Here is a 27,972-nt window from a genome sequence, read left to right as displayed (position 1 = left end):
ATAGATTAATTATTTTTCAAATTTGTATCACTGTGCTACAAAATGAGAATAAAGTTGTGTCAGATCAGTAATTAAGTTTCGCACCTTTGATCTAAAGTCTACGTTTTCGAAGGAAATCAAAATTGTAATAACTTATAATGTCATTTGTGTAATAAAAAAATGATTATTTGAAATTTAGCATCTAAAATTTCTTAAAAATATTGTATCAGAAATTAATTCTCATTTTTCTGTAAAAATGTTATTACGTTACAACGATTTTTAAAAAAACTTTATGAATTGCCTAAATTAAATTTAGGATACATAGAAGTTATCTTTCCGCTGTTTTTTAACCACGTGCAAACACTTAATCTTTTCAACTTTACTCGAAACATATTGTGGTTTTACAATATTGGTACTTTTATTTAGATATTATTTATTGACTCTTTGTAAAATTATGTTATTTTATATATGAAAACTTGGTTAAACTCGAAACAAAATTATTACTTCAGCAAGCATAAAAGTTAGATTTTTTATATGACTTTTTGTGTCGTGATATGGTATATTTTTATTATTTAATAAAAATATGATTTTTGCCTAGATATTTTTATTTACTTTACTTTTTGAATATAATATAAACTATATATTGGCGGGCTTATTGCAAAATGGCAATATCTTTTGACCAATTAATAAAATAAAATAAATATTTACGTAATTCAAGTTACGAAACATATTCAATAGAAAATAAAATAAAAAGCCAAAGATATACAAAAATAGAAATAACTGTGTTTGTATATAAGTAATCCTAAATCAATACTATTTTACTCAATGGTAAAAAGGATTAAATAGGAAAGAGAAAAGAAAGATAAATTAAGGAAGAGAAGGGAGGTATGTCTTCAGACATTATTTAAACAGAGATACTGTAGAAAAATCGTTGGTAGTGGATGGGAGATGATTCCAAAGACGAGCCGCATGGACACTATATAAGTTAGAGAAGAATGAAAAATTGTGAATGCTTTGAGCATTTTTGTAAACATGAATGGATGAGCGTTATAAATTTTCACATCGGCATGATTGAGCATAAATGTTAACGATGAGTATACCGATCATTTTAAAAATCAAATATACCATTTTGAGGATATTTTTTAAAGTTTTTTAATGGAAATATTTTGAAATCAAATGAGCATTGGATTGAATGCGTTGCTTTAATATTTTTTGTTGCATCAATTCATCTCTTTTTAATATCTATGCATAATCAAATAAATACAGCTGATATACCCCATCTATGATTGTAAAATTCTGAAATGTAAAAATCTTGTGAAAATATATATTTGTTTGACGTAAGGATAGAAAAAAAGTTTACTAACATCTCCACTGAGACTGGTCTTAAAGGTTCTGGATAGGCGCTTCTTACCTGCTCCAGTGACCTCAAAGAATATGTAGCAACTGGCTCATAAGTAGAAGTGAAGGGTTATAAAAGTATCCATTGAAATCGTAAAATAACACGCCTTTTTAATTTACTATAAAAATATTAAATACACAAAACAGTGGCCGGAATATTGGATATTGAAGCGAATAATTCTGACCGTGCCAGTGAAGCCAAAATAAAAATATTTTATGTGAATTGACAATTTGAAAACTGGTTTTCCATGAATCTCTTTAACATATCTGCACTCCTGGTAATACATGTCAAACACCTTTATATTTTTTTGGCAATTTTATAATGTAAACTTTAACTTAAGCTTTTCTTTAATTGTATTTTATTTCAATTTCAACTGTATGTATAATAAGGAAATGTATTTTCCATTTGGACTAAATAAGTCCGTAAATAAATAAATAAACTTGTTCAACATGACATCCACTATTCTCAATAAATAGCTTCAATAAATCTATTTTTAATGGTGTTTTTTTATTTATTTTCTGCATTGTTTTTTTTATGATATTACCATGAAATTTCTCTTTGTGTCTAACACACTCTCTAATACATAATTAATAACTTTTTACACATAATTTTATTCACTTCATAAGTATAAAACAATGTACATGGTTTTTAAACGATCAATACAATTAGATTAAAAAAAAAAAAAATAGCATTTATTTATGTCGGTATACCCGGTTCATGTATATTTTACGTGTCTAATAGGGAAATATCAGATACTACGAATACCGATTAAAACATGTGAAATAAATTTAGAAAAATTAATTTTATTTTTAAAATCAATTTTCATATTGTGGAGAAATGTTTTCATACATATCTTTTAAAATTAAATTGTTACAAAATATGTCTGTACAGAAACGCGACACGTTTGGCCTCGACAATTGTGACGTCAAGATTCGTTACGAAGTTTTATTTAAATTTAAACGGTCAGAAACAAAGTTCAAATTTTTACCGAGTCATGACGTATTAGGAGCGTGGCCAATGCAACGAACCGTTTTTGCGGGAATTTAAAATTGTAGGTATAAAAATATTTTTTATGCTACTAATAAGTAAAAAAAAATTTTTTTTTACTCGATAGTATTTTTTAGAACTTTATAAATTAAAAATGTGATAAATCTCCATTGTTAAATACCTTTAAATAATTTTATTACCGTTACAATGAATTATTTTACAGAGTTGCAGTTTTATCTATGGTTTGAAATGCTTAGAAAGCAAGCACAAAAACTTGTTCCTACTAATTCGATTAAAGGATTTTATTATCTATTTAACTCCCCGTGGTCACTGATACGGCTTACTGACAAATCGCTATAAGACTCAGTGATTTTTTTCTAGAAACTTCTCTGTACAAGACTCGATTACTTTTTCCGTTGAATAATTAAATAATAACGACGGACTCTGCCGATACTAATCAGCGGGAAGCCCGATTTTTTGCGTCACACTGAGCTTTGCTAAGTAAAGATTTACCTTATTTGAAGGCTCATTACATGTGAGAAAGGTAAAATGCAATGAAATTAAGCCGGACATGAGAAACTTTATATGTAAAATGGCCATGGATTCCATACGCTGTGTTGTAATTTTTCATATTAAAAATCGTGAAAATATTACATAAAAAACCTCTTTTATAATGCAATTTTTAAACTCAAACGACTGTCAAGATGCAATAAATAACTTTGGCAGGTAATATTTAAAAAATATATAAGTGCTTAGATCGTAATTATCGGTAAATATTCGTAGTAATAATTTTCTTCCGCTTATAGAGATGTCCTTTCGCCCTATCGATAGAATTATGATGAGGATTTGGAGATTGATGTTTATGAAAAAAAATCAGGTGTACGACGCGACGTTGATTACTTATCAACTGATTTGTCGACTTTTTAACTATTTATTTATTGAATCATATAAAGATACACATTACTAAAAAAACGCATTGATAATTCTATGAGGCCAAGAGCCCTGTGTTGAGATGGGATACAACATAATGGTAAGTGGAAGCATGCATATTATTAAATAATACTACAAATAAAAAATACTACATAAACATTAATTTCAATAAACATCCGGACCACACGCTTAATAGTATGTAAATCTATGCAATGTCTTTTCTTCCCTTAGACAAAATTCAGACTTTTACACTTTCCAAAAAAGACTGTTTCCCCTAACTGACATTTATTGTCTCCAGTCTCCCTGCCTAGCACCGATACCTGTGCCTGTGACAGCATTGAAATTAATATTGTAAGTTGTCCGGTCAGATGAATAAATGCATAAACTTTTATCTTTCATCGGTTTGTTTATTCGCGTATTATGAGTATGGCTTCCACCCAAAATAAAATACCAAGATGGCGTTTTTAAGACGAGCACTTTTTACAAAATTTATTTATTTAATTTTTATCAAAACGCAAAATGAAGCTCAGATTAAAAAGTTTTATCTGGTATTTCTTCTACTCAAAGTCATAGTCTAGTGGAAAAAAAATTACTTCTATTATATCTGTATTCAATGCAAAGGGAAAGTTTAGGGATTAATTCATTTATTTCAATAGATTAATTTGTCCAAATTTAAATAAAATCATCATATGTCAAAAATTTACATGTAATGCACTGTATTATCAAAAAAACATTTTTGCGTATCATCTTTTTTAAAATATCATAACTTGAGCATTCTATTTTTTTTCACATTGTAAACAATGATTAATAATAAAAATAATGTGACCTCACTTAGTTGCCCGTGCGGTTACCCGTGCCGAGAACACTTAACAATATACCTTAAAAATATGGATGATAAGCATTTATATCTTTGGCGATGTAAAATAAGATTTACAATGATCATTATTCCCTCAGATAATTTTGTCCTCAATCTAAAATATTTTTTTAATCTATTGATGTTTAGTAATTATACTGGCAACATGTCTGCTTTCTTACTAAATAAATTGAAGGGTACACAAAAAAAACGGAATCATTAAAAATAGATGAGTTTTACAGGAAAGAAAAAATAAGAATAAAATTTTATTTGGGAGACACTCAGTTTAAATGTAATAAAATAGGTTTTTAATAAACGTCAAATATATTTTTACGTACAATAGCAGTAAAAAACCAACAAAAAACGTCTGATTTCAAATAAATCAAAAACTCCTTTAAAGATACAAAAAACTAGCTACGCTAGAAATTATTACATTTTTGACAGTTGTTTTGCTAGCCGTGACCCCAATTTTTTTACACCGATTTATTAGACAATAAGCCCTGTTTTGTAAGTTTATAATATTTCAGTCTACTTAACTCATTCGAGATAAAAAACGTCATTTATATCTCAAAAACCTAAACAATACAATGAACCCGTTATTGCCATATCCACTTCATTTGTAATGTTATTTGAGTGACCCAAACATTGTTGTATTATCGCGGTTAGAATAAAAAGAAAGACTATACACAAAGGATGGATCTAAAGCTAGTTTGTGGAATTTTATACTCCAATTTTAAGTTATGGACAAACTGTAATCCTGAATAATGCTTTTTTCCACAACAAGGAGGAGAGAAGCTTAATCCAGCTTTTTAAATCCGATGTTGTTTGAGTACTCTCTGAAGCACTGTCTGCAAAGCTGAGTCCGTAAAAAAATCAATGATCTTGCTAAAAGAGTAGGAGTTGAATTTTTATATATTCCTTCCAGTGGAAGTTCTTCGACATTTTATATTTTAATGACTTGTATGAGTTGTTTTTTTTCCAACAAAATCATCACAAAATTTCAATAGATGGCATATTTCACTTACACCTCGTTTTTAGGACTTGTCTTTCTAATGAACGGGACATGAATTAATTATGCGTGTAAAATTTGTGCTGGGATGTAAACAGTGGATATTTGCTATTCATGATCGTTCGTTTGTGATTACAGATGAGGAGCTAAATATTGCATGCATCGACTAGAGTTACAGAGCGGACAATTAGTGATAGTTAAACTTGGGGTTAATTACTAATTACTACCAGACTCGCCTGCTTGTAATTACAATTTGCAAGATATTGCTGCATTATATTTACGTATTACATGAGGGCTTTGTATTTATATTATGGCCTTAGTTTATTTAATAATATATTGGACAAAAATACACAGATTTCGGAAACTGGGGTAACTTTCGAAATAACCTGTAGTTTTAAAATTAAATGTAACACAACATTTTTATAAACCATGTTTAAAACCAATTTTCACTTTCCTTTGTATGTAGTTAAACTTATTTAGACATTGCGGATGGAGTGCTAAGGCAGTACTCTATGTACCACTAGATGCGGATAGAGAAATGATGATGGTTAATACAAATCTGTGAATCGATTTTTCAGCGTTTTTAAACTTCTTCTGAAAATTCAATAAAAAACCAAAACGTGCGCCTCAATGGCATCTCAATAAAAATATATCCTTATTAGCGGAGCGGGAATCGAACCCGGAATTTTATATATGGTCGCCAAACGCGGCAAAGCGGCCATTAAAATTTATTCGCAAATATTTAAAATTCCACATTGGTGTATACATATAATTAGCATTAAATGTTATTTCTTGTTCGCGTTAGTAAGCTATAAAATGGGCAATCAATTGAAGAGTTTTACGTGTTTACACGGAGGAGGTGACAATATATTATGGTATTGGACGATTGGCATAATGACTCCCCGCTGACGTTATCCCGAGCCCCTATAGGCTGCTCATAGTCCATACCGCCCATGGCTTCGTATCGATATTCGGTATTGGATACTGGCTTGCAAAATGACCCTCGAACAGAAGATCTCTGTGACGTCAAAGATGGCGCGGGCGGATGACTAAATGGTCCTAGAAACCGCCGTTCAAATTTAATATTAGTATTTGGCAATATTTTTTTGTGTATTTTTTTCAAAATAAATATTTACGTTCTTATGATTTACCCGAATATTTTATTTTTAGGGCCATTTTTAACGAGTTGTAAGTAACTCACTATTAGAAAATAGGAATCAAGCTGGGGCAGAGTGAGATTCGAACCACGGACCTTTAATCTGTGAGTCCGAGACACTAGCGGCAGGACCACAACTTGACTCAGTAATGTTATTTGGTATTCAAACGTAACATTGAGAGGAGACCCTTAAGCCCACTATCCAGCCGCAGCTGTTATAGAGTCCTGGGGAATTCTCTGTCAGCTGCGCATAGAGGAAAGTTATTATAAATATTCCTATGGAATACAAACTCTATGCAGAATAAGGAGGGGGGAGGAGGACGTATGTACAGAGGCTAACACGTCGTCCCCACCTCTCAGGATCTCCTCAATGCCTATGTTTTTTTAATTTAAAAAATATGAATGTACACAAACAATTTACATAAATAAATGTATCCAAATATGCGAAAACGATTTCTTAAAACTATCGTAACATAACAAACATAACTAACACAACAAAAAAAAGTAAAATCATGGATATTTACAATGAGAGAACGGCTTTGAATAAAGAAGGACTCTCTGGGTGGTCAGAGGCAGAGGATCCGAATACCACCCCCGTAAGGGGGGGACAAAACAAAAGAACGTAACAAAAATTAACCAGTTTATATGTTTCCAAGCAATTTATTATTGATTTGCAGTAAGGATTAAGGAGAGACTGTAAGCTAGCGACCACGCGGTAGTTGAGTATTTTATAAGATGTTCAAAAACACGTTTCTCGTAGGTAGATGTATTAATAATACCTCAAGCAACGTGACATCCGTCCATTCGGCTCCGATGTTTATCTCAAACTTTTTTTAAAACAAACTTAGCGTTTAACAGTAAATAATCATTTACTCCATACAAATTTATATGAAAATCCCGAACGGCAAAATCAATACACATAGATTTTTTAAATTCAGTGTTTTTCTTTTTTTTAAATACGTATATTATATTACAATATTATTTTACAATATGGAATATATATTACTTAACAAACCTTGTACCCAATACTTTTTACAGCTGTTTATTAGTGGGTAGATATTGCTAGTACATATAAAACTATTTATAAATACATCTACGGAATGCATGGGACGTGGAATCAAGTAAGGACTTTGGAAGAAGACGGGGAAAGGATCCAAAAATATCATAGATACATTGGAAAATCATCGTTCTAAAATACTAATATTTCTTAAATGTGACTAGAAAATGTAATTTTTTTTACATTAAATTATAGTAAGTTCGTTTCAGAATTCGAATGATAAATTGAACATGAGAAACGGGATCGATTCGACATGTCTTAGATAAGTTGCTAATAATTATGTCTCGATGATTCAGCAAAGAATTTAACACACTTTACGATCATTTCCGGTCTCATTAAGTATTTTATCGGAATTAAGCAAAATATAAGTGTTTTTTTAATCTACTCTCACAAATCTTAAGATCCGACGTATCTTTGTGTGCTAAATGATGTAAAATCCATTTATTATAAAGCCGTTAATTAGTAGGTATGTTTGAGTTTAGATACAACAATCTCCATTTTACTTGACAGAGCACCCAAAACCTCTCTTGACCCTTTCCCACTCGATGGTGAAAATTTGGACCAGCAATAAACACAATATGAATGAAAATGTATCAATATTTTTTCGTTCGTAAATGCTTACATTAAACCTGCTTTGTTGAATTATCTATGGCATTTTCCATATTACATGTCTCAAAGTTAAAATGAAAGATTTACATAAAACAGTAATTTGCTGCAGAAGTTTTTTATACACTGCACTAATTTGCCAAAATATTTTTTTTTTCTAGTTTGCCTGATAATTACAAAGATCGTAGAGAAAACATTTGAAAAACATATTACACCCATTGAAAAATGTATTAGTTCTTTCTGTTAATCTAAACTTTCGGGTAAAATTTTTGGGTTTTTTTCTAACGTTTGTCAATAACTGTGCTAAAAAATGATAATCAGAGCTGTGAAGAGTAAGTATACCTCAGTATCGAGTGGAGATATTTATTGTTGATAATCTAAAAAATGCTTGTAAATTTGTGTACCTACGTGAATGTACATATTAGTAATAAATGATATATTTTTCTGTGGATCTGTGGATATAATACCTCTGCTTTAGCTGTTTTTTATCAAATAAACAATTAATAATCTATGAAATCAACTCCAACAGTAATTATAATTAACTTCGTGATATATGTAGCTCTTTTCTACACTATGTATTTTAATACAACACTTTTACAAGCGTTTGTTAAAAAATACCACAATAACCTTCAGTGTTTTTATTTTCATTATGATCGAAAAGTCAACACGAAACTCTGAACCGCGCCACGCCGACTTCTTCTCGAAATGAATAATGCCAAAAAGGGCCAGGTCGAGAGCTACATGTTTTATGTCACATGTAAACTGTATAGTATTAAATAAAAATTGGCCTTTGGAAATAATGTTCGAAATGCTATTTTTTCAAATAATATCTTTAATCTACAAGCTTACTTATCGAGAAAATAACAGCAACTGGATTTTATGAATTTAAATATAGTATAAATATTTGTATGAAAAAAAAAGTTGAAGTAATCTGCTAGTTTCTACATTCACAGGGAACGGGCAGAATTTATTTATATTTTTAAGTTTATTTCAGAGTAATATATGAACGATGACGGTATATGATAATAAATATCAATTATTTTATTAATTTTCCCATTAATATAGCTATTACAAAACATTATTATCCATTGTCAAATATAATAGTAAGTCTGGCACAATCTTTAATATGGATAATTCGCCCGTGGACCTCTCACCCTTTTCCGCGTTTTTGGGGAAAATAAGTAATAACACTAATATTTTTATTGGTGATTCACAATCATGAAAATTCTAAATCTTATATCTAAAAGTGGCTAAAAATATAGTATTAGAAAATAATGAAAAAACAACTCCCCTAAAAGTGATATGATAAAATTATTTGGTCAATGAATAAACATTATGATGTAATTAAATTAACTTTTGCGAATCAATTGGCTAAAAATATAGTATAAGATAGTGAAAAAACAGTTCCCTTAAAAATGATTATTATTATTCCCTTTCCGCACCTAATGGTGCATAGGGCACTGCATTGGTGAACAAACCGTAGCGTATCTTAATCATTTTTGTAACATGAATGTAAGATGATCAGTCTTACGTTTCAGGTGCCAGTCCCGGGGACTATGCAATATTCTAGCGTAAAAATACATTTTTAAATAAATCCTTCGTGTCAAGCATGCCGAGAATCGAACTCGAGACCTCTTGCATGGTAGGCAAAAATGATGTGATGAAATTATTTGCTCAATATTTTTTTCGAATAAACATTATGATGTAAGTAAATTAACTTTTAGGAATCAAAAGGTTAAGATGCCTATTATCCAAGAGAGATAATGGAATTCCTGCATAAGACATCTTATATTTTAAAACATACGAAGACAAGAAATGTAATAAATTTATTTCACGAACACTAATCAGAAAATACGACCAGTTCGAAGATGTATGTGGCAAGTTTTTCTTGAATTCAATGCATTGAAAACTGTAATTCTCCGAGACTTCGGCACGTCCAGTAGTCGACGATTGCATTGCCTTTGTGATTTATAGCTCCAAGTGGCAGATCTGTGACGCTGTCAGTATGGCGAGACACTCTTCAATGTTCTGTTGTCCTGATATCTTGGGCGAAAATTTCTCGACGCCAAATGAATTTTGTCGAGAAATGCAGAAGAAACACAAAATGTAAAATATAAAAAAAATGCTTTAGAATGACCTTTTTTTAAAAATACTTAATCTTAATTAAAGTTTTTAAATTGTGATGATAACATTTTGTAACATCGATTTTTTCAGTGTTCGGGCGGATAAAAAATACAGTTCTGAGACTGCAAATAAATTAGAACATTGGACAAGCATTTTTGACTCGATATGTGCTCTCGGGTATTTTTTTTACAAGGAATTCGTGTGGACATAAGTTCGCCTCGTTGTTTAGTGGTTGGAGTATTAGCTTACCATTTTTGGAGTCCTGGATTTGAATCCTGGTAAGACGGATGTAAAATATTGGTGTGAAAAGTATTCCTAACTACAATATTTCATTATTCCTAGACTGGCATCTAAAGCTTAATACTGATCACTTTATCTTCCATGTAAAGTTAATTATAAAGACACGCTGCAATTGGAGTAATAAATGTAGTGCCCTGTATCAAGCGGATTTGTGTAAAACTTTAATTGTCTCTTAAGAAAATACCCTTTTTTATTGAAAACAATATAGTTGCAAATGCTTGATCCATTATTTATTATTTTTTTATTTTATTATTTTGATTCATTATTTTTTTCTCGCGATTTTGACTTATTTATAAAAGTTTTGTATTGATAATTAAACATTTTTTTAAGGAACAACCCAAGGAAATTTAGAAGCTTGTCAGCAGGGGGGATAGTGGGGATATGGAAGGAGGTAGTGAAAAATACATCACAACACTTAGACCAATTGAAGAAAATATTTCTTGCAATTGGCGGGAATCGAACCCGCGACGCCAGTTTCACTGTCTGCCATCTAACCAACTGCGCCACGGCGGCTCTCATTTAATTTTTTATATTAATTGACATTTAATTAACAATAAATTTAAGTAGTTTTACATTTTTACATCAGGAAAAATCTGTCCTTAATTAACTATAAAATATGAGAGCGGAAGAATCAATCATCGCTAATTGAGAAATATCTGTTGTTAAGAGAATAGTTAATTTTCTTTTAACGTTAAAAACTATTACAACAACAATTCAGAGAACACCGTATAATATCAGCATTGTTCTTCTAACGTCTTAATTTGGTGTATACCCACACAGTCGGTATTATCATTATATCGTTATTTATATCATTTTATTTACGCAACAAAATACTTGTTCCCGAGCATTTAATGTTAATAACGTGAATATACAATTTCAAAAACTTTTAAAGTACATTCAAGAAATATAAAATACTTAAATTCAAATCGAAGACGTTCAATTTTTAACTGATTTTTCGAATTTTACTAAACACGTGGTTGACTCTCCCCGCCCTACCAAAATGTAATTCCCAAATCCTAATTCGGCTGGTCGCGACAAATTTAAAACGATCTACAAATTAAAATATTTTCTATCGTACCTCCTTCCAACAGGCATAACCATCGGCAGGTTGGTCCTGTATATCGGAGTATGAAATAATCTATGCTGACGCTGTCACTGTTAAATTATTATCAGAAACATACAAACCAACGCTCATCATAATCTCAGGATTATCGACCATACCGCGCAACAATCGATAAAAAGTGTAATCAAATACACATTCCTTCTAGTCTCTAAACTGTTGTAGCCAAGCATACCCTGGAGAAACTCGGTCGGGTAGAGCCAAGGATAATACCCGCACTCTCTCATGTAGACATATCTCAAAAACTTCTTTTGGATTTTCTCTATCATAAGAGAGTACTTCAGTTCATGTGGCCCCCAAATCATCGAGCCACTCTCGGGTCTACTTCGCACCAAGGAGTTGTAAAGAGTTTTCACTACGCGAGTATTTTTAAAAACCCTGGCAGTTAGCAGAATGAATCCTAACATCTTCAATGCATCACCACTGATTGTCTCTGCGCCTTATTTATAAATTGGGTATACAATTAAGCTTGAGAATAGTAGTGGAATAATGATGGTATTGCAAAAAGTATTACTTATAAACGTCGTCTAGAGTTAAACTCGGTTTAAATCTGGGCTAGCGACCATAGAAACTTATTCCTGCATATTATCTGGTATAACGCTGGAATAAGCACGCGATCTGTTAAAAGTCATATTTTTCGGTAATCAAAATGAACAGTTTGAGAGGTTTTTTTAATTTTTTTTTATCAATTTTGAAGTCCTTCGACCTTCTTCATGTGATTTTTAACAATTTGTTTTAATCATATCTGAAATGTTATAGATTTGAATGTGTTTTAATCACTTGTGATAAAAAAAGAAACACGAATAAACTAATAAACTCGTTTTTACCTTCTCCAGTTCTTCCCAATTTCGATATCTTTTTCTTACAGTTTTCTCCATGTTTCCATTACACTGACAGAAGTTTCGATTTGACTTTGAGGTTTGTTTGTTGTTGTTATAAAAGTTACTGCGCACGCGCACATATCAGTGTTGACTGTTTAAAAAAATGAAGCATGAAATAACCAATGAATTGTTATTCCTGGTAATAAATATTTTTAAAAGTAAGCTTTTTTATATTGGTTATTAATAGTTAAAGCTGGTGTAGTTATTTTTTAATGTAAACCTGGTATAAGGAAATCTTATAAGTTAGGCCCTCTATGTGTTCATGAATTATCAGGGTGCTCACAAATCGAACGCCCAGATCCTTAACATTATTTAATGTTTGTATCAGATTCTGGTCATTCATTTTGTAGCGAAAAAATAGTGTTTTTTGGGCCCTAGTGAAAATAAACATTATCTTATAGTCAGGGAGATGGTGACATGGATTTGACATAATTCATATTGCAATAGCAATATTGTGAACACGCAAGTGGAATTCTCGTCAACGAGCGCATCCTACTCATTAATTGGCAAACACCAAAGCGAAGATCAGCGCGTCAACATCTCGGACGAGTGCCAGATAATTCCCCAAAGGAGAGAAGTGATAGGCGGGAAATAAGGCGAACTAGACGAGTACTGAGAAATAACGCACTCGCTATTAAATACAAAGATAATTTATGACGCCGACTCTGGACTAAGAGTGGACTGCAATTTATATTATATTGGTTCTTGCGGATGCAGTAGAGGAAAGCGGGTATACACTGGACACTGGACATCGGATATTAAGACATTAGACACTACAATAGTAATAATAATAATAAATCTTTATTAATCGTAATATACAATGTTATACATGTAAAATGATAACAAAGGTATACACAGTTAAATGTCGGATTTATTGCCATTTTCAATTTCTTACAGTCTAAATAAAACTAAATTTAAAAAAATTATAAAAATTAATTTCACAAAAAATAAAAAATAAAAAATAAAAATAAAAAACAAATAAACGAAAAAGTTTAGAAAAACACAAACAGTAAAAACATTACACCACATTATGGTGTCTATTGCTTACATTAATGATATCTAATATATTTAACATTGTTCTATTACATCTTTCAAATATTCGTTTATATTATAGAAACATTTATTAATTAGAAACACTTTTAACACACCTGCAATTTTTTTAACACAATTGATTTCTTAATTTTATTGGGCATCTTTTGTATATTTTTACTGCCATGCATACGGGTCGGGCCTTCTTATATGTATGTTATCCAGGTGTTTATTTTGAATTGCTTGATAAGTTGGAACCATTGCAGAATGTCTGTATACGTTATATCTTTAATCTTCGCAAATTTGACCACGTAACCGAATATCGCACGCAACTACACTGGCATAAAAGAAACATTCACATTCTATCACTTCTTAACAATATTTTTAATAATCCTAATTAGCTTGTTTATCTGAGAGCTCTTCCAACCCATTCAATAATAAAAATTACTTAGTTATCCGGATAAATAAAAAGATAGCAATTATTCGTTTCTGAAAGAAAAAAACGATTGGGAGCTACATAATTTAAACACTTTTATGACATTTAAAGTATCGTCAATCTTTCATCATTATCTGCCTATCTGCACGCAATGGTGCATTGGAAACTAAATTGGTACTCCTATTGTAGAGTATCTTAATTACTTTTAATATGTGAAAGGCACGGTGATTAGTCTTACGATCAGGTGAACGTGCCAAACACTAAAAGAGTAGCCATCGAGTCGTAAACACTCTTCCAGATGTTTATCAAGATGTTTATCACGTAGATTAAATTTCCTTCACCAACACGTATCCATAAGTATTTTGAACAATTTTAATAGCATAGGGTGAGTGTTATAATAATTAAATATGCTACAACAATTTTACATTCTAAATCTTATGACCAAAAACAAATCAAATGTAACGCTTTAATTTTAAGAACAAAAATATGGTCGAGATAAATTCTTAGCATTAATTCTTTTTGACCGTTATATTAAGAGTGTCTAATCAATATAGCATCCACCATACCTTTAATTTTTCAATGTTTTGCAACTTTCGAAAAAAAAGACTTCTTTACAATTGACAAATTTTCATATATTTTTTATTTTAGGTTGTCTCGTATAATTTAATTTTTTTATTTTATTATTAAGTACGAAATTGTTTATCTGCAGTATATTCCCACTTTCCCCGCAAACGAACACAGATCATCTGTAGGTATGCGAAGATGATGAAATGGGTCTCACAACGTATAAATATAATCCATATCTTATCTTGGGACGGTATATAATAAATTAGTTACGTGTTCATACTTAAACCAAGTGACTAGAGACTCGAGTATAAAATGTAGGTCTAGAGAATCTCATTACGTCAGTTCTAATATTTTATGTTTATGGAATAACGTGTACTGGATCTATCATATCGACGACTTACTGCAGTTTGTTTAATCGTTGACAGAATATAACTAAATATATATTATATTGATTCTTTTTTTTTAAATACACTGGTACTTTCTAATGCATTGAGTTTCAACATATGCATAACGAATAAATTCAACATAAAAACAGTTTTTTCTTGACACAATTTTTTTATGTCTATTTAACTTTTTGAATATAATGTTGATTGTAAGTTGTAATTGGCAGTTTCTTCCAACTAATCAATAATTCAAAAGTTTAATTTTTATAATTCAAGTTACAAACATATTCAATAGAAAATAAAAATAAAATTATGAAAATAAAATATAAAAATTATTAACTATGTATGTATGTATTGTCACAAAAATGTTTTTTTTTATGTATAGGCCCAAATGACTTTCTGTAATAACTCCTGGGAGTGTAATATGTACTTTTTGAATTATATGTTTTATTAATAATAAAAATAAATAAATAAATAAATAAAAATTAAAAAAGCAAAATATAGATAAAAATAAAAATAAATGTATTTGTGAATAAATTGTCTTAATTAAATACCATTACTTAATTGGAAAAATGAGGAAACAGGAAAGGAAGAGAGATTAATGAAAAAAAAGAAGATGTTTCTTCAGACGTGATTTAATCAGAGATATTGTAGAAACATTTTTAATAGTGGGTGTTAACGAAAAGGTGGACTGTAAATGAAAAACGAATTTCATTGAGTTTTGTGATTTGGAAATATTTGAGAAAGGATAGGAACATGAAACTACCTTTAATATGATCTGAATGTTCTTCAATTTCTGGCACTGGATGACAAAATGAACTATAAAATGTAACAAGGTTTTCCACGACGCCCGACGATTCCAACCACTTTTTTATCCGATTTTATGTAAAGTCAAAAGTGTTGTTTGGTTTTTGTTCTAAATCCGAATCTTCTAATTTTGAATTGCTTTTATCTTGATGTAAGGTAGGTACCATAAGGATGGGTCAAAGGAAGGGTGGGAACAAAAGGTAATCGGCCAGGAATAGTATCGATAAATGATGTTATTTACTTAACAGTAGGTGGGAGATGATTCCACAGTCGAGCCGCATGGACATTATATAAGTTAGAGAAGAAAAAATAGTTGTGGATGGGTATTAAGAGAGCGCTTTGCAAAATTAGAACGAGGAAATAAACAATGAACTGATAATCGTTGAAATTTTTAACGGAATTCAAATTTTATTTTTAAAAAAGCGAAAATTTCGGATCACCCCTCAGTGACCCTTAATTAATAAATATTATCGCAGATTCAAACACTTGTAAATTGTTAGTCACAATATCCACTGGCTTGTTAGTACTATTTTTATAGGCCACTGATGGCCGTTTGTTTTACGAGGGCAAATGGTCAGTCTTTCTCTTTAGGTAGCTTGATGATAAATTACCTGGTCCATGAAGAAGTATAGAAATTGAAAATATAACATTTTCAGGCGTTGCCTAGTATGCAGGTGAAATAATTCAATTAGATGAATCTCACTCGCATAAATAAAGGTTTCAGCTCTTTAACTTCACAAACATCAACAGATGAAAGAATTGAAGGAATATAGATGTTCAAATATAGGCAGAATGGTAAATGTTACACAGTGTGTAAAGTGGCCACTTGAACCAGCCATTGACAGGTCATAAGCCCTGTAGATGCCTAGACTTCTATGTTACCTTCTCTTAAATGTTCTTCATCTCTGTTGTAATATGTTAATATAAACAGCTCCCCAGGGAGTTAAATCCAGTCCTTGTCTACAAAAATTTGGACAAACTCAAAATATTGTTGATAAATTACCTGGTCCATGAAGAAGTATAGAAATTGAAAAAATAACATTTTCAGGCGTTGCCTAGTATGCAAGTGAAATAATTCAATTAGATGAATCTCACTCGCATTAATAAAGGTTTCAGCTCTTTAACCTCACAAACATCAACAGATGAAAGAATTGAAGGAATATAGATGTTCAAATATAGGCAGAATGGTGAATGTTACACAATGTGTAAAGTGGCCACTTAAACCAGCCATTGACAGGTCATAAGCCCTCTAGATGCCTAGACTTCTATATTACCTTCTCTTAAATGTTCTTCATCTCTGTTGTAATATGTTAATATAAACAGCTCCCCAGGGAGTTGAATCCAGTCCTTGTCTACAAAAATTTGGACAAACTCAAAATATTGTTTATTTGTTTTTTGTAAATATTTTTATTAGGAAAAACTACAGATGTAATATAAATATTAAAATATACAAAATTGAATATATTACATCGAGGATTTTTTTTACTAATATAATTATAGAACATGTTACAAAATAAAGAGAAAATATAAAAGATTACAGGCATGAGAAAAGAAAAGAAGAGAGCCCTGTAAGAAGGTTGGGGATAAGGAAGGAATGAAAGGGTAGAGGAGAGAGCTTTTTAATATAGTTGATCATTTCGAAGTTAATATTGCAGTAACCAGCTTTTTGAACTAATAATTACAAATTTAGACATATCAAGTTATATGAGTAATTTGTGATCTTAGATATAAGGCAATTATATATTTTTAGAATAATAATGTTTGTAGAAGCAAATTAATCTACCAAATCCCAAAAGGAACACTCCCACACCACCAAAAGTCAAACTAGAGGATGGGTCATGGGGTCTATCACAAAATCTGAATTCGGGCAAAAAAATCCAGGTTTCTTGGTTGTAAAATATTTAATATGTCAACCGAACATTGTAAAACCATTACCCGGATTTAATTTTTAAAAAATGTACAAAAATGGTTACTGGGTTTAGGTCGAGAAAAATTGGAAAATTTACTTAAAATACATTCTTAAATAATAAATGGTATAAATAAACTTTTATAACTGTGTAGTAAATTGACTAGTAGGTAGTAATGTTATTGGTCATTTTTGCATAAAAAAGTCTGCCTTAAAACAGGTTGTACCTAGTTAGGCAGACTAGACATGATCCAGAGAAATCTGTTAGCTAAATGTGTATGCAGTAGATAAGGTCATTGTTATTTTTTTAATAAACTATGATTATTATTATTATTATTTTCTGAAATGAACGTATATTCTAAATGACCCAAATGCACCCGTTTCGCTATGGTACAAAAGTCACATGATTATTTGCATATTTGATATATTTTTGTTATATTTATTGACTGATTTTTGAAAAACCGGTTAAATTTTTTTTACAAAATTACACAAATAATACAATTACATCAATATATCAACATTATATCCCTACGATTTAAAAAAATATTTATTGATTACAGAAACATCATCATCATCCCTTTCCCCACCCAAAGGTGCAAAGGGCACTGCATTGGTACACCGATCGCAGCGTATCTCGATAAAAAATTGTTTTCAGGGACTATGAAATAAGTTTTTAGTATATTCATTCAAACAAAACTTAAATTCATACAATTGTTATTACTTTACACTGAAATAATTTTAATTTAAACTCTTTTTTTCCCATAATTATATGAAATCACGATTTACAACCCCTGCTTGCATTTGTATATAACATGGAAATTTGTTTAGTCTCCCACTAGTCTGACGATGTTGGTCACGACAAAACCCGGTCACCGGTAAAAATTATAAATAAAAGTAGAATAAAACTTAGTACGTATTTTTATTAGTATAATAAAATAGATTTATTTAAATGTTTTGCAACAGAGTATGAATATTAATCATAAAAAATAAATCAATCTGAATTAAAACTGACTTTATCACTGCGTTATAGGTACATGCCATGTCTTTTAGTGTTTTTTGCACCGAGGTCTAGAATTTTACATGCCTTCTGCACCACAGTCTAGAATCGCCAATGCTTTTTGCACCATATTACTTTTGATTGTAGGAAAATAACAAGTCTTCGTACGTAAACTATGTCCTGTAATTGCTTTTGACGAGGTAATCTTCCCACACTAACATCACATAATGCCTATCTCCCAGTCACAACATCGCCAGAGATTAATTATTATTAAATTTGTGGGTATACAAGGAAAACCGGCTAACTGCAAAAAGCCAGTTTTGCGTAAATTGAATTTTAAAGTTTGGTTGTTCATTAAAAATCAAGTTTGGTTTTTTTTTTAAAAATTTATTGTTTATTATTCATGTACCATATTTTTATACATAACAGAATTTATATGAAATAAAAAGCAACTAAATTTTGAGAAAAAGAAATTAAGTAAAATGAGAAAAATAAAATCCGCATTTAGCTGATTTTCCTTGTAAAGAAATTTGCGCTGGATGAGTTAGCCGGCGAAATTTTCTAACTGAATTTGAGTTGTATCAAATTCAACACTATCTTCATCTTCAGATAAAGCATCTAACACATTAGTGGAAGTGGAAATACTATTTTACCGATGATGGAATTCTTCGGAAATGTCTCCTGTTTTGCATAACTTTAAGAAGTCTTTTTTAACACAGTTTTTCACTGTAAGATTTCATTAAGGCAGATATTTTTACTTCAGTGAAAACTAGCTAAACTAACATAGTAGTTGTTTTTACTTGTAATAAAAACTTTGGATGTGATATTGTTTTAGCAACGAAAACGAGAAAAAGACACTTTTTCTTGTATATTCATTATTAAAAACAAAAACTTCAATTGAAAAATAATTACATAAAATCATTTAACTGATTTTATTTGTAAAAATTTGAGAAGAAATGCTTTTACTCGCTCTTCAATCGTCTGAAACTCAGTTAATGGCGGAAATATCATTTAATTGATTATACCTGTAGATAGAGGATAAAAATTTAAGTTAATGGTATTCATAACTCAAATATGCCAAAAACGTAGTTAACCGGTTTTCCTTGTATACCCACGTAATACTCTATCTAGACTGAACCTACTAAATGAAGGAAGAGATGAAGTTTGCTAAATTGAACCTCGCTTAGTACGAAACATACAACACTTAATTTATTTAATGACGCTCTGTCATAATAATCGACGCTTGAACGTTTAACATAGACATTGCAATATTTAAACGTAATGAATCTGTCATCATTTACCCTTCTTTGTGGGCAAACTTTCAGCGTTAGTGTTAAAACAGAAGCTTTAATACTATCTCAATTATGATCATTCCCCTTTCTGCACCCAGTGGTGCATAGGGCAATGGGTTGATCGGTATCTTTACTTAAGGAAGTACGGATACTATCAGTGGTTGTACCCGTCAGACTTCATAATAGGAATTCTTGGCTACAGTAGTTTGAAGAAAAGAAGAAATACATATTTGCTTAAGTATTTTTCCGATTGATCCGTGGTATTACGATTAACCCTTTAAATTTTATGTTTGAAAAAAATTAGTGAAAGACTGATCTATTAGTGGACGTTATTACGATATTTTTGTGGCATAAGACTTATTGTTAATACGAAATATTAGAAAATGAATACCTCAATTTCAATAATATATTTATTCATGTACTACTTTGTTGTAGGTGAAGGAATTAAGTTGTGTAATAAGAAAAAAATCTTATAAAACAGGTTTTAAACATAATTTTTATGTTTACAATACAGGTATTTTTTTTAGTATAAAAATATTAAATTAACTTATCTTTTGGTGCTTTATGAAAATATTAGTATTTTTGTCATTGTTTTACTCTTAACGTTTAAACATATAAATAAAATATTTAAATAAATTGTAAACAACTAGATAGTACTAATACATATATAATTTTTTGGCACCACAACAGGCCAGTAGACCCAGTTTCTAATTGGTGAATTAGATATAAGTTAACATTAGGACATTAAAATATTATGCTTGTACTTTTTTAAGACTAAATAAAAATAAATTACAGCGTAGAGCACCCAAGCTTGAGAATCACATTTAATTTTTGTGTTTTCACCGGGAATCACACATTGGAACCTCCCGTGCGTGAGTCAAGCATCTTGACCACTACACCACGAGGCCGCCATAAGAACGTTTGAAAACATCACTTGATCGGCAAACAGCCTTACGAAGATGTTTTGATTTATCCGGAACACAATTTACAGAATGGAAAAAGAAACCTTATAAAAAAATAACATCAAATTTGGGAAGATGCCCAAGTATTAATTAGCGCCCAGCGAAGGTTTACATTTGTGTTAGAAGCACAATAAAATCGGTGATAGGTTCCTAAACGCCTCTAATTTAATTACCGATGTCGTGTTAATGTATGTAACCCACATCGACTTACCCGGGCAGAGGAAAAGAGGAAGTACGAGGAGTTCACACAGAGAGCCCACACCGTTTGACCTACCGCGCTGATACAGTAAGTAGTATGTGATAGGATGTTTACCGTAACTGCAACCTGTGGCGCATTATGTGCTCCTGCTTCTAAGAATAACTTAATGGCTAAAAAAGTATGTATTAGACATTTCAACGATGATAGAGAAGCTTATTGAAAATAGAATGAGGAAACTTATGTATGACCTGTCATTGGCTGATTTAATTGGTGACCTACCATGGTGATTGATAATGTGCATTCTCAATATTTTTTTCTTTATGTAAGGGAAATATATATTTTTTATAAAATTTAATAGGTGCATGTCTACATATATGTAGTCATATTCAAAGTATAGGCCCTAGAACGGAAAATAATTGTTACGAGTACATCAAAATTAAAAGATCTCTTGGAATTTTATGTTTTTCGGTAAAAACGTTTCGCGGTTATCATTATTATTATTATTATTATTTATTTTAATGTTCATGTTAAATTTCGCCTAATTTTAGGCAATCCGCATAACCTTTAAAAATCGCATTCTGATGTATTTTCATCGGAGTGAAATACTTTTTTAAAAACATTATTTAAAAAAACTATACATTGAAGTAATGTAGTCAAAACCAAAACAACCTCACCATCAAATAACGAATCCTTTCGAGAAAATGGAGGGTTATTATTTTTTTTTGATTTCTTAAAGTTCATATTGAATTGAATTGATCATCATTAATTTTATTACTGCTGCTATCATCACGCCATTTCCTCGAAGGGGTAGACAGAATATGGACCACTATAAACGTATATTCTGACATACATTTCTAGCTTCTTTCACAATTATACGGACGTACTATTCGATTGTGTCGGCTTTTGACATGACCAGACTTGAGATTTTGGTTTATCTGATCATACCACGACTTTTTTAGGCGTCATACGTTACTCTCTAATCTCGTCATATATACCTATTTGATCATTATTTTGTCATCCATTCGTTTTACAAGACCAAACTATCTAAGTCCTATCAGTTATACTTGTCTCAGATTTTGCACTCTCGTCTGATTTCATAATTCTTAACCCTGTGATACATTGGTTTTCTACTTACACGTATAGATTGCATTTCAACAGCCTTTACTCTGATTTTATCCTTATTTTGTCAGTTTGGTCCACTTCTATACGTAAATGTTGGTGTTAAGACTCCGTTGTTTACAGCCAGTCTAGCTTCGATCGACATATTTTTACCAGCAAATACCATGTTCATTGCATCGTGCATTTAAAATATACCATAATTTTTTTTTTTTTATATTTAAATAAACTGATTCACTGTTTCTTTTGATTTCAGAATTAATACCTTAATAAATATCTTATGTTTCAATACGGTAGTATTTTCTATCATAACTGATTTGGTTCCTTAGAGCAGAGGTGTCTAAACTTTGAAGTCTAGAGCCACACTGACCCCTTCACTAAGTCCCAAAAGCTGAGGCCTAGATAGCTCATCATACCAACATAATCTACTTTTAAATTTTGCGTATTTTTTATTTTGTTATTGACTGACGAGAGATGTACATATCTATAGAACAGGGCACCGCGTTGAACCCCGAAAGTTACAGCGACAAAAATCTCATTAATCATAATTATAATGCTTAATTTTATTATGTGAATTACCTAAATGTATCACTTATCGTAAGTTTTTAGGAAAAATATCAGATCGACAATTAAATTAAATGTTCCATTTCATTATTAAATACCAAATAATTTTAATTTAAAATGCTTTATTCGGAATAAGGTTTTGACACTTACTATACTTTTTAAAAATTCAATCAAAACATAACATTACTTAAGAAAAATATTTTTAAATGTTTCGAAAGAAAGTAAAAACTTTTTTCTCTTATTTTCGTTATAGTCAAACTTCTTCTCTAGTTCTCTCCTATTCACGATTTGAATAACTCTTTTATTTACGCACCGACACATGCACACCCTCACACATTCATTCACACACATTCATATACACATACATGAATAGAAACGTCGCAAAGATTCAATTTTATTAACTCTTTTCTTATGTACTATTAGATTAACAGTGGATTTTTTAATTGGCTTTAATATTGTTTATATTTGTCCACTTATTTTTTATGTAAATAGCTGTAAAAATCTCAAATAAAAATAAATTATGGACCCACCTATGTCAGTTATTGTATTTTTAATGCGTCCTTAAATAAAAAAATCTGCCTACCAAAAAACAACTCTTATTGTAAACTATACATATTCAACAATGTTTGAGCATGTCCAAATGCTTGCAGACTGGCTGGATTTCTTCCCTAGGGAGTTATTCATATTTAAATTTATTTCAACGGAGGGGAAAAACAATGTTGAGAAGGGAATATGGAAGTCTAGGCATTTACAGGGCTTATGACCTCAGGCGTTGCCTAGTAGGTGATTTGGTTCAGCCGGATGAATCTCACCCACAAAATAAAGGTTTCAGCTCCTTTACTTCACAAAAGTCAACAGATAAAAGAGTTTAGGAAATGTGGATGTTAAAACATGGGCAAAATGGTGAATGTTACACAGTGAGTAAAGTGGTCACTTAAACCAGACAATGACAGGTCAATAAGCCATAGACTTTAATATTTCCTTCTCATCAATATTTTCCCTCTCAGTTGAAATTTTTTTTTTTTAAAAAACATAATTTTCGACCAATTTTTCAGCAGTCTGCTTTGCGGTCGCCTGGAAGATATTCCTTTTCGCAATGAGTCCATCAAACTGCGTATATTTTTGTACTTGAAATTCAAAATGAAGAAATCATTATTTCACCACGGTAAAACATGTAGTAGCTACTGAAAAGTCTATCTTTGGACCGCACGCGATGTGAATTTATTCTTTTCTAAGTGGTAAACACCTCAATCTAACAATGGCTGTCAAAATACCCTAAAAGCTCTTCTCCGTGCGTGTGACAACGTTACAATCAACAGCGGCTGTGATAATTGTCAGCCTAAACGAAACATGACAATTACAATGTCAGCTGCGTAATGGTAGTTAGCAGTTAGAAAACGGTGTATTGCAACTCTCACTCACCTCCAACATACGACTACTGTCCCTACTGTCACGCTCGAGTGTTTGTTTTTGAAAGAGATGCGAGCTGAATTTTTAATTTGGTGGGTAATTTATACCGAATATTTTTTTGCACAAAACTTGTTTTTTATTTAAATTTTATCCAAATCGAATGCAATAACACAATAAACAATTTAAATTATACAATAAATAATGACACGAATGCGTCTAGTCAGACACGAAAAATTAGTAATTAAATTAGTAAATAAATTCTTTTATTTTAAAAAAGTACACGAAAATTTGTATTCAACTATGAGTTCTCAATTTCACTGTTTTATTTTTGCTATTAAAGTATTACTCATTAAAGGGGTTAGTTAAATTAATTTCCATACCAGTGTACTATCCAAAATCCCCAAGACTATAAATAAAAAGAAGAAGATGTGGACAAACATTTAACAAACATTATTTTAAAAAACAAAGAACACCATTATTGAGAGAAAATCAATGAAGCTGGAAAGAGTAAAAAAAAGAATTTTTTCTTAAAAAAATATTTGTGCTCTTATAATTTACCGCAATATTTCGTTTTGAGGGTTTTTTGACGAGCTGTAAATAACTCACTAGTAGGAAATTGGGAATCAAGTTAGGGTAGAGTGAGATTCGATCCAAGGACCTTTGATACGTGAGTCCAAGACCTAGCCATGGGACCAGAACTCGATGCAGATTTGAAATGTTATAAAATAAATTTCGTGTAAATCTACAACGAAAAGTTTTATATAAGGAATCAGTGTTGATGGAAAATGACTAAATGTTATAAATCAAGTGGAAATCTCAAATCGTTTCTACACTTTCTCTACAGTTGGTTCCAATCTTGCCCAAGGTATCTTAGAAATACTGAATTATAGAGAGCGATATTAAGCAGTATTGGTATGATATTTTTTATAAAATGAAATCTTAGAAATTAAAAAAGCGATTCATAATAAGAAAAAAATAATGAATGACTAAAACAAAATATTTTTTTTGGTTTTTCAAATCTTCGAAAATATTGATATCAAATTACCACCCCTGTAAGGAAAAAAGACTTGATTTATTGGGTCCACGTGTAGTATTTAGTTAACATGATAAAAATAAAATAGGAATTAATTTATTAGTTACGTAAACCTTGACGAAGAAGCTTGTTTACTTTGAAACCGGTCGGTGGAAAAAAAAAATGTGGTTAAAAACAAAGTTGTTTTATTAGTCATTGTATGCATTTTTTCCAATTCATGTTATAGCTTAATTTTAATATATATTTTTCTAAAAAGTATTTTTGAAATTATATTTCTTTATAAATATGTATGGAAAAATTAACTAATAAAAATAATAAAAAAATAAAATAAAATAAAATAAAATAAAATAAAATAATAAAAAAATATTTTATTAAAAACATGATTATTTGTGCTACTAACTCAAAAACACCTATTTACATATAATGCCTGAGTTTTATAAAAAAATATATTTCGGAAATAGAATCAGAAAACTTTTTATTTTATTTAAACTGTTCGTTTAATTACAATTAAAAAACTATTTCTGAACTGATTTGTATGATTGCGAAAAATACTTATTATATTTTAGAACATAATTATTTGCCATTGAAACTCGGGGCAGCCGAGAAGTTGAACTCACTGGTACGATCCGGTGATGGGAGCCAGAAGGAGCAGGCAAGCGGCCACCAGAGCAGTCCTCATCCTCCACCCCGCACCGCCCCTCACTGCGCCACCACCAGCTAGCGAGAGATATACCCCATGGGCCCGACGAAGAAACAGCTAAAACAACAGAATACAGTTAATACAAGTTTGCCAAAAGGCTTTTTTTGTTTTTAGAATAAATGCATTCATTGTCTTTAAATATTATTTGATTATTGTGTGAATTAAAAACAACCTGAACATGTATTATCATCAATCGCTGATTAAGTTTACTTATTTGAAATTAAATTCTACACAGTTTAACGGTTTTGTATAATTTTAGATATTTTCAGCTATGATTTAGTCATGGGTAAGAAGAATACAATGCAAATTTTATGAATTTTATTATTTATTACGTTAAAAACATTTTAGAGGAGAAATTCGAAATATATACCAGCTTCGATATACTTTTTCTTAAAGAAAACAATATTAGCATTCTTTTAATTTACCCAAATATTTCAATTTTGCTGGCCATTTTAAACAAATTGTAAACTCACTATTAGAAAATAGAAATCATTTTGGGATAAAGTGAGGCTCGAACCTCGGACATTCGATCCCAGAGTCCGCAACACTAGCCACGGGACTGCAAACCGATTATCATCATTTATTTTTTTAAACCTATTTCTTAATGACTTGTGATCAAAATGGTCGAATAGATTCATTTGTAAGTATTGTTTTGATTTCTGAAACCTATTTCTAAAATAAATCAATTAAAGCATTTAATAAAAACAGAATCCTATTGTTCTTGTTTATTTTTGATAGTTTATCTTTTACTTTTTTATAATTAAATACTTATTTGGCAACTTACACGATCATAAAAGGTTCACTCAAAAATAATATAGTTTATTAAAAAATATAACAAAGAAAATAACTCTTTTTGGCATATAAAAGATTTATCTTATTTACAAAGAAGTTTATCCAAATAAAATTCTGGTCTTTTTCATACATAGGTACGAGTAATTTGCACTGTATTTGTTCAACCAAGTGTTGTTTAGACGTAGTATAATATGAATTTGTAATATACTACTTAAAAGGACTGTTTAATAAAACTGTGTCTCGTTTTGTTAAACTAGAAAACGTAACGATAGTGAAAGCATTAAAAAACCTCAACACAAGTAGCACATTTAGGTCGAATAAGCTCGCTACGGGAAGTTTCATACTAGAACAGATAGGAATGAGATGATTAGATAACACAGGTAACTCTCATACGACAAGAAGTGGTATGTGGAAGATGAAGATCTGTGTCATTGTTTACTTGACAGAATGAGACTGATTTATTGCATGACTACCAGTATTTGAGAAGAAAAACAAGGTATATTGCACCTAGCTGTACTTGTAAAGATACGACGCGTCAATTTCGATTCAGTACTTCAAGCATTAAAAAATAAAACTTTGCTTGATAAAAACACATCATTTGAACATTAATTCAATTAAAAATTATTGCTTAATTTACGAAATAAGAAGTTTATAAACGCTTAATAATACTTTAAGGAGCGGTACCAGTTTAATCAAATATTTGTAATCAAAAATATTAATTTAAATTCAGGCTCTATTATTAAACGAATAACATACTCCTTTATTTTGTTTGGATATTCATAAAACTAGCTTAACTTGTGATTATCATAATAATTTGCAAAGTATTATAGTATCGTACTAGGAGATGTATGTTCCTTAGAAATATATCGGTCATCGAAAGCGAAAGCAGTCTGGGAAACTTAATGACAGGTAAGTAAGTACATACCTTCTGACCAATAGATACTCGGTCCACGTGCCCGCTGGCGAGTCGGACGCGGTCACCGGCGGGTCTTGCGCGCACCACCCCGTTACCAGGGTCACATAACAAACGAGAAGGTAATGTCTCTTATCTCGCGGTCGTGTTATCAATTATCAATCGGCACTCGGAGCGCAGGTGCGGCGGGCGGCGCGGCGTGCGAGCGGGCACGGACTGATCGGGCCGCGGCCGCCAGTCGAGCGCGCCCCCCGCCGCCCGCCCACAGGTATATCGCGGCATTTTCTTCTCGCAAATATACGAAATTTGGATTTTCCCCACACTCGAAGAAATTTAGACATCTCCTGCAAGATATGGCTGCCTGGTAATGGATACATAAACAGCGAAATAATCCAATTTCATGATTTTACGAAACAGTGACATCGTATGAAAAATACCTACCAACACATTGTTTACTTACCAATT

The 27,972-nt window shown here is 31.0% G+C and overlaps 1 protein-coding gene across 1 annotated transcript in view; it reads right to left on the bottom strand.

The window, feature by feature from the left end:
• Wnt6 (Wnt oncogene analog 6) overlaps positions 1-27,726 on the bottom strand; it is a 77,653-nt gene extending 49,927 nt beyond the window's left edge. Inside the window, exons 1-2 of the mRNA XM_088239120.1 lie at positions 27,520-27,726; positions 25,720-25,859 (exon numbers count right to left, since the gene is read on the bottom strand). Of these exons, the coding sequence (XP_088095246.1) occupies positions 25,720-25,781 (62 nt within the window). The 5' untranslated portion in view covers positions 25,782-25,859; positions 27,520-27,726. The remainder of the gene's footprint in view (positions 1-25,719; positions 25,860-27,519) is intronic.
• Positions 27,727-27,972: the final 246 nt, after the last annotated feature.

The sequence above is a fragment of the Micrasema longulum genome, unplaced genomic scaffold (genome assembly GCF_059751315.1).
Source record: "Micrasema longulum isolate JH-2025_06_02 unplaced genomic scaffold, ASM5975131v1 h1tg000113l, whole genome shotgun sequence".
In the NCBI taxonomy this organism is placed as follows: Eukaryota; Metazoa; Arthropoda; class Insecta; order Trichoptera; family Brachycentridae; genus Micrasema; species Micrasema longulum.
This window is presented reverse-complemented; position numbering and strand designations above follow the sequence as displayed.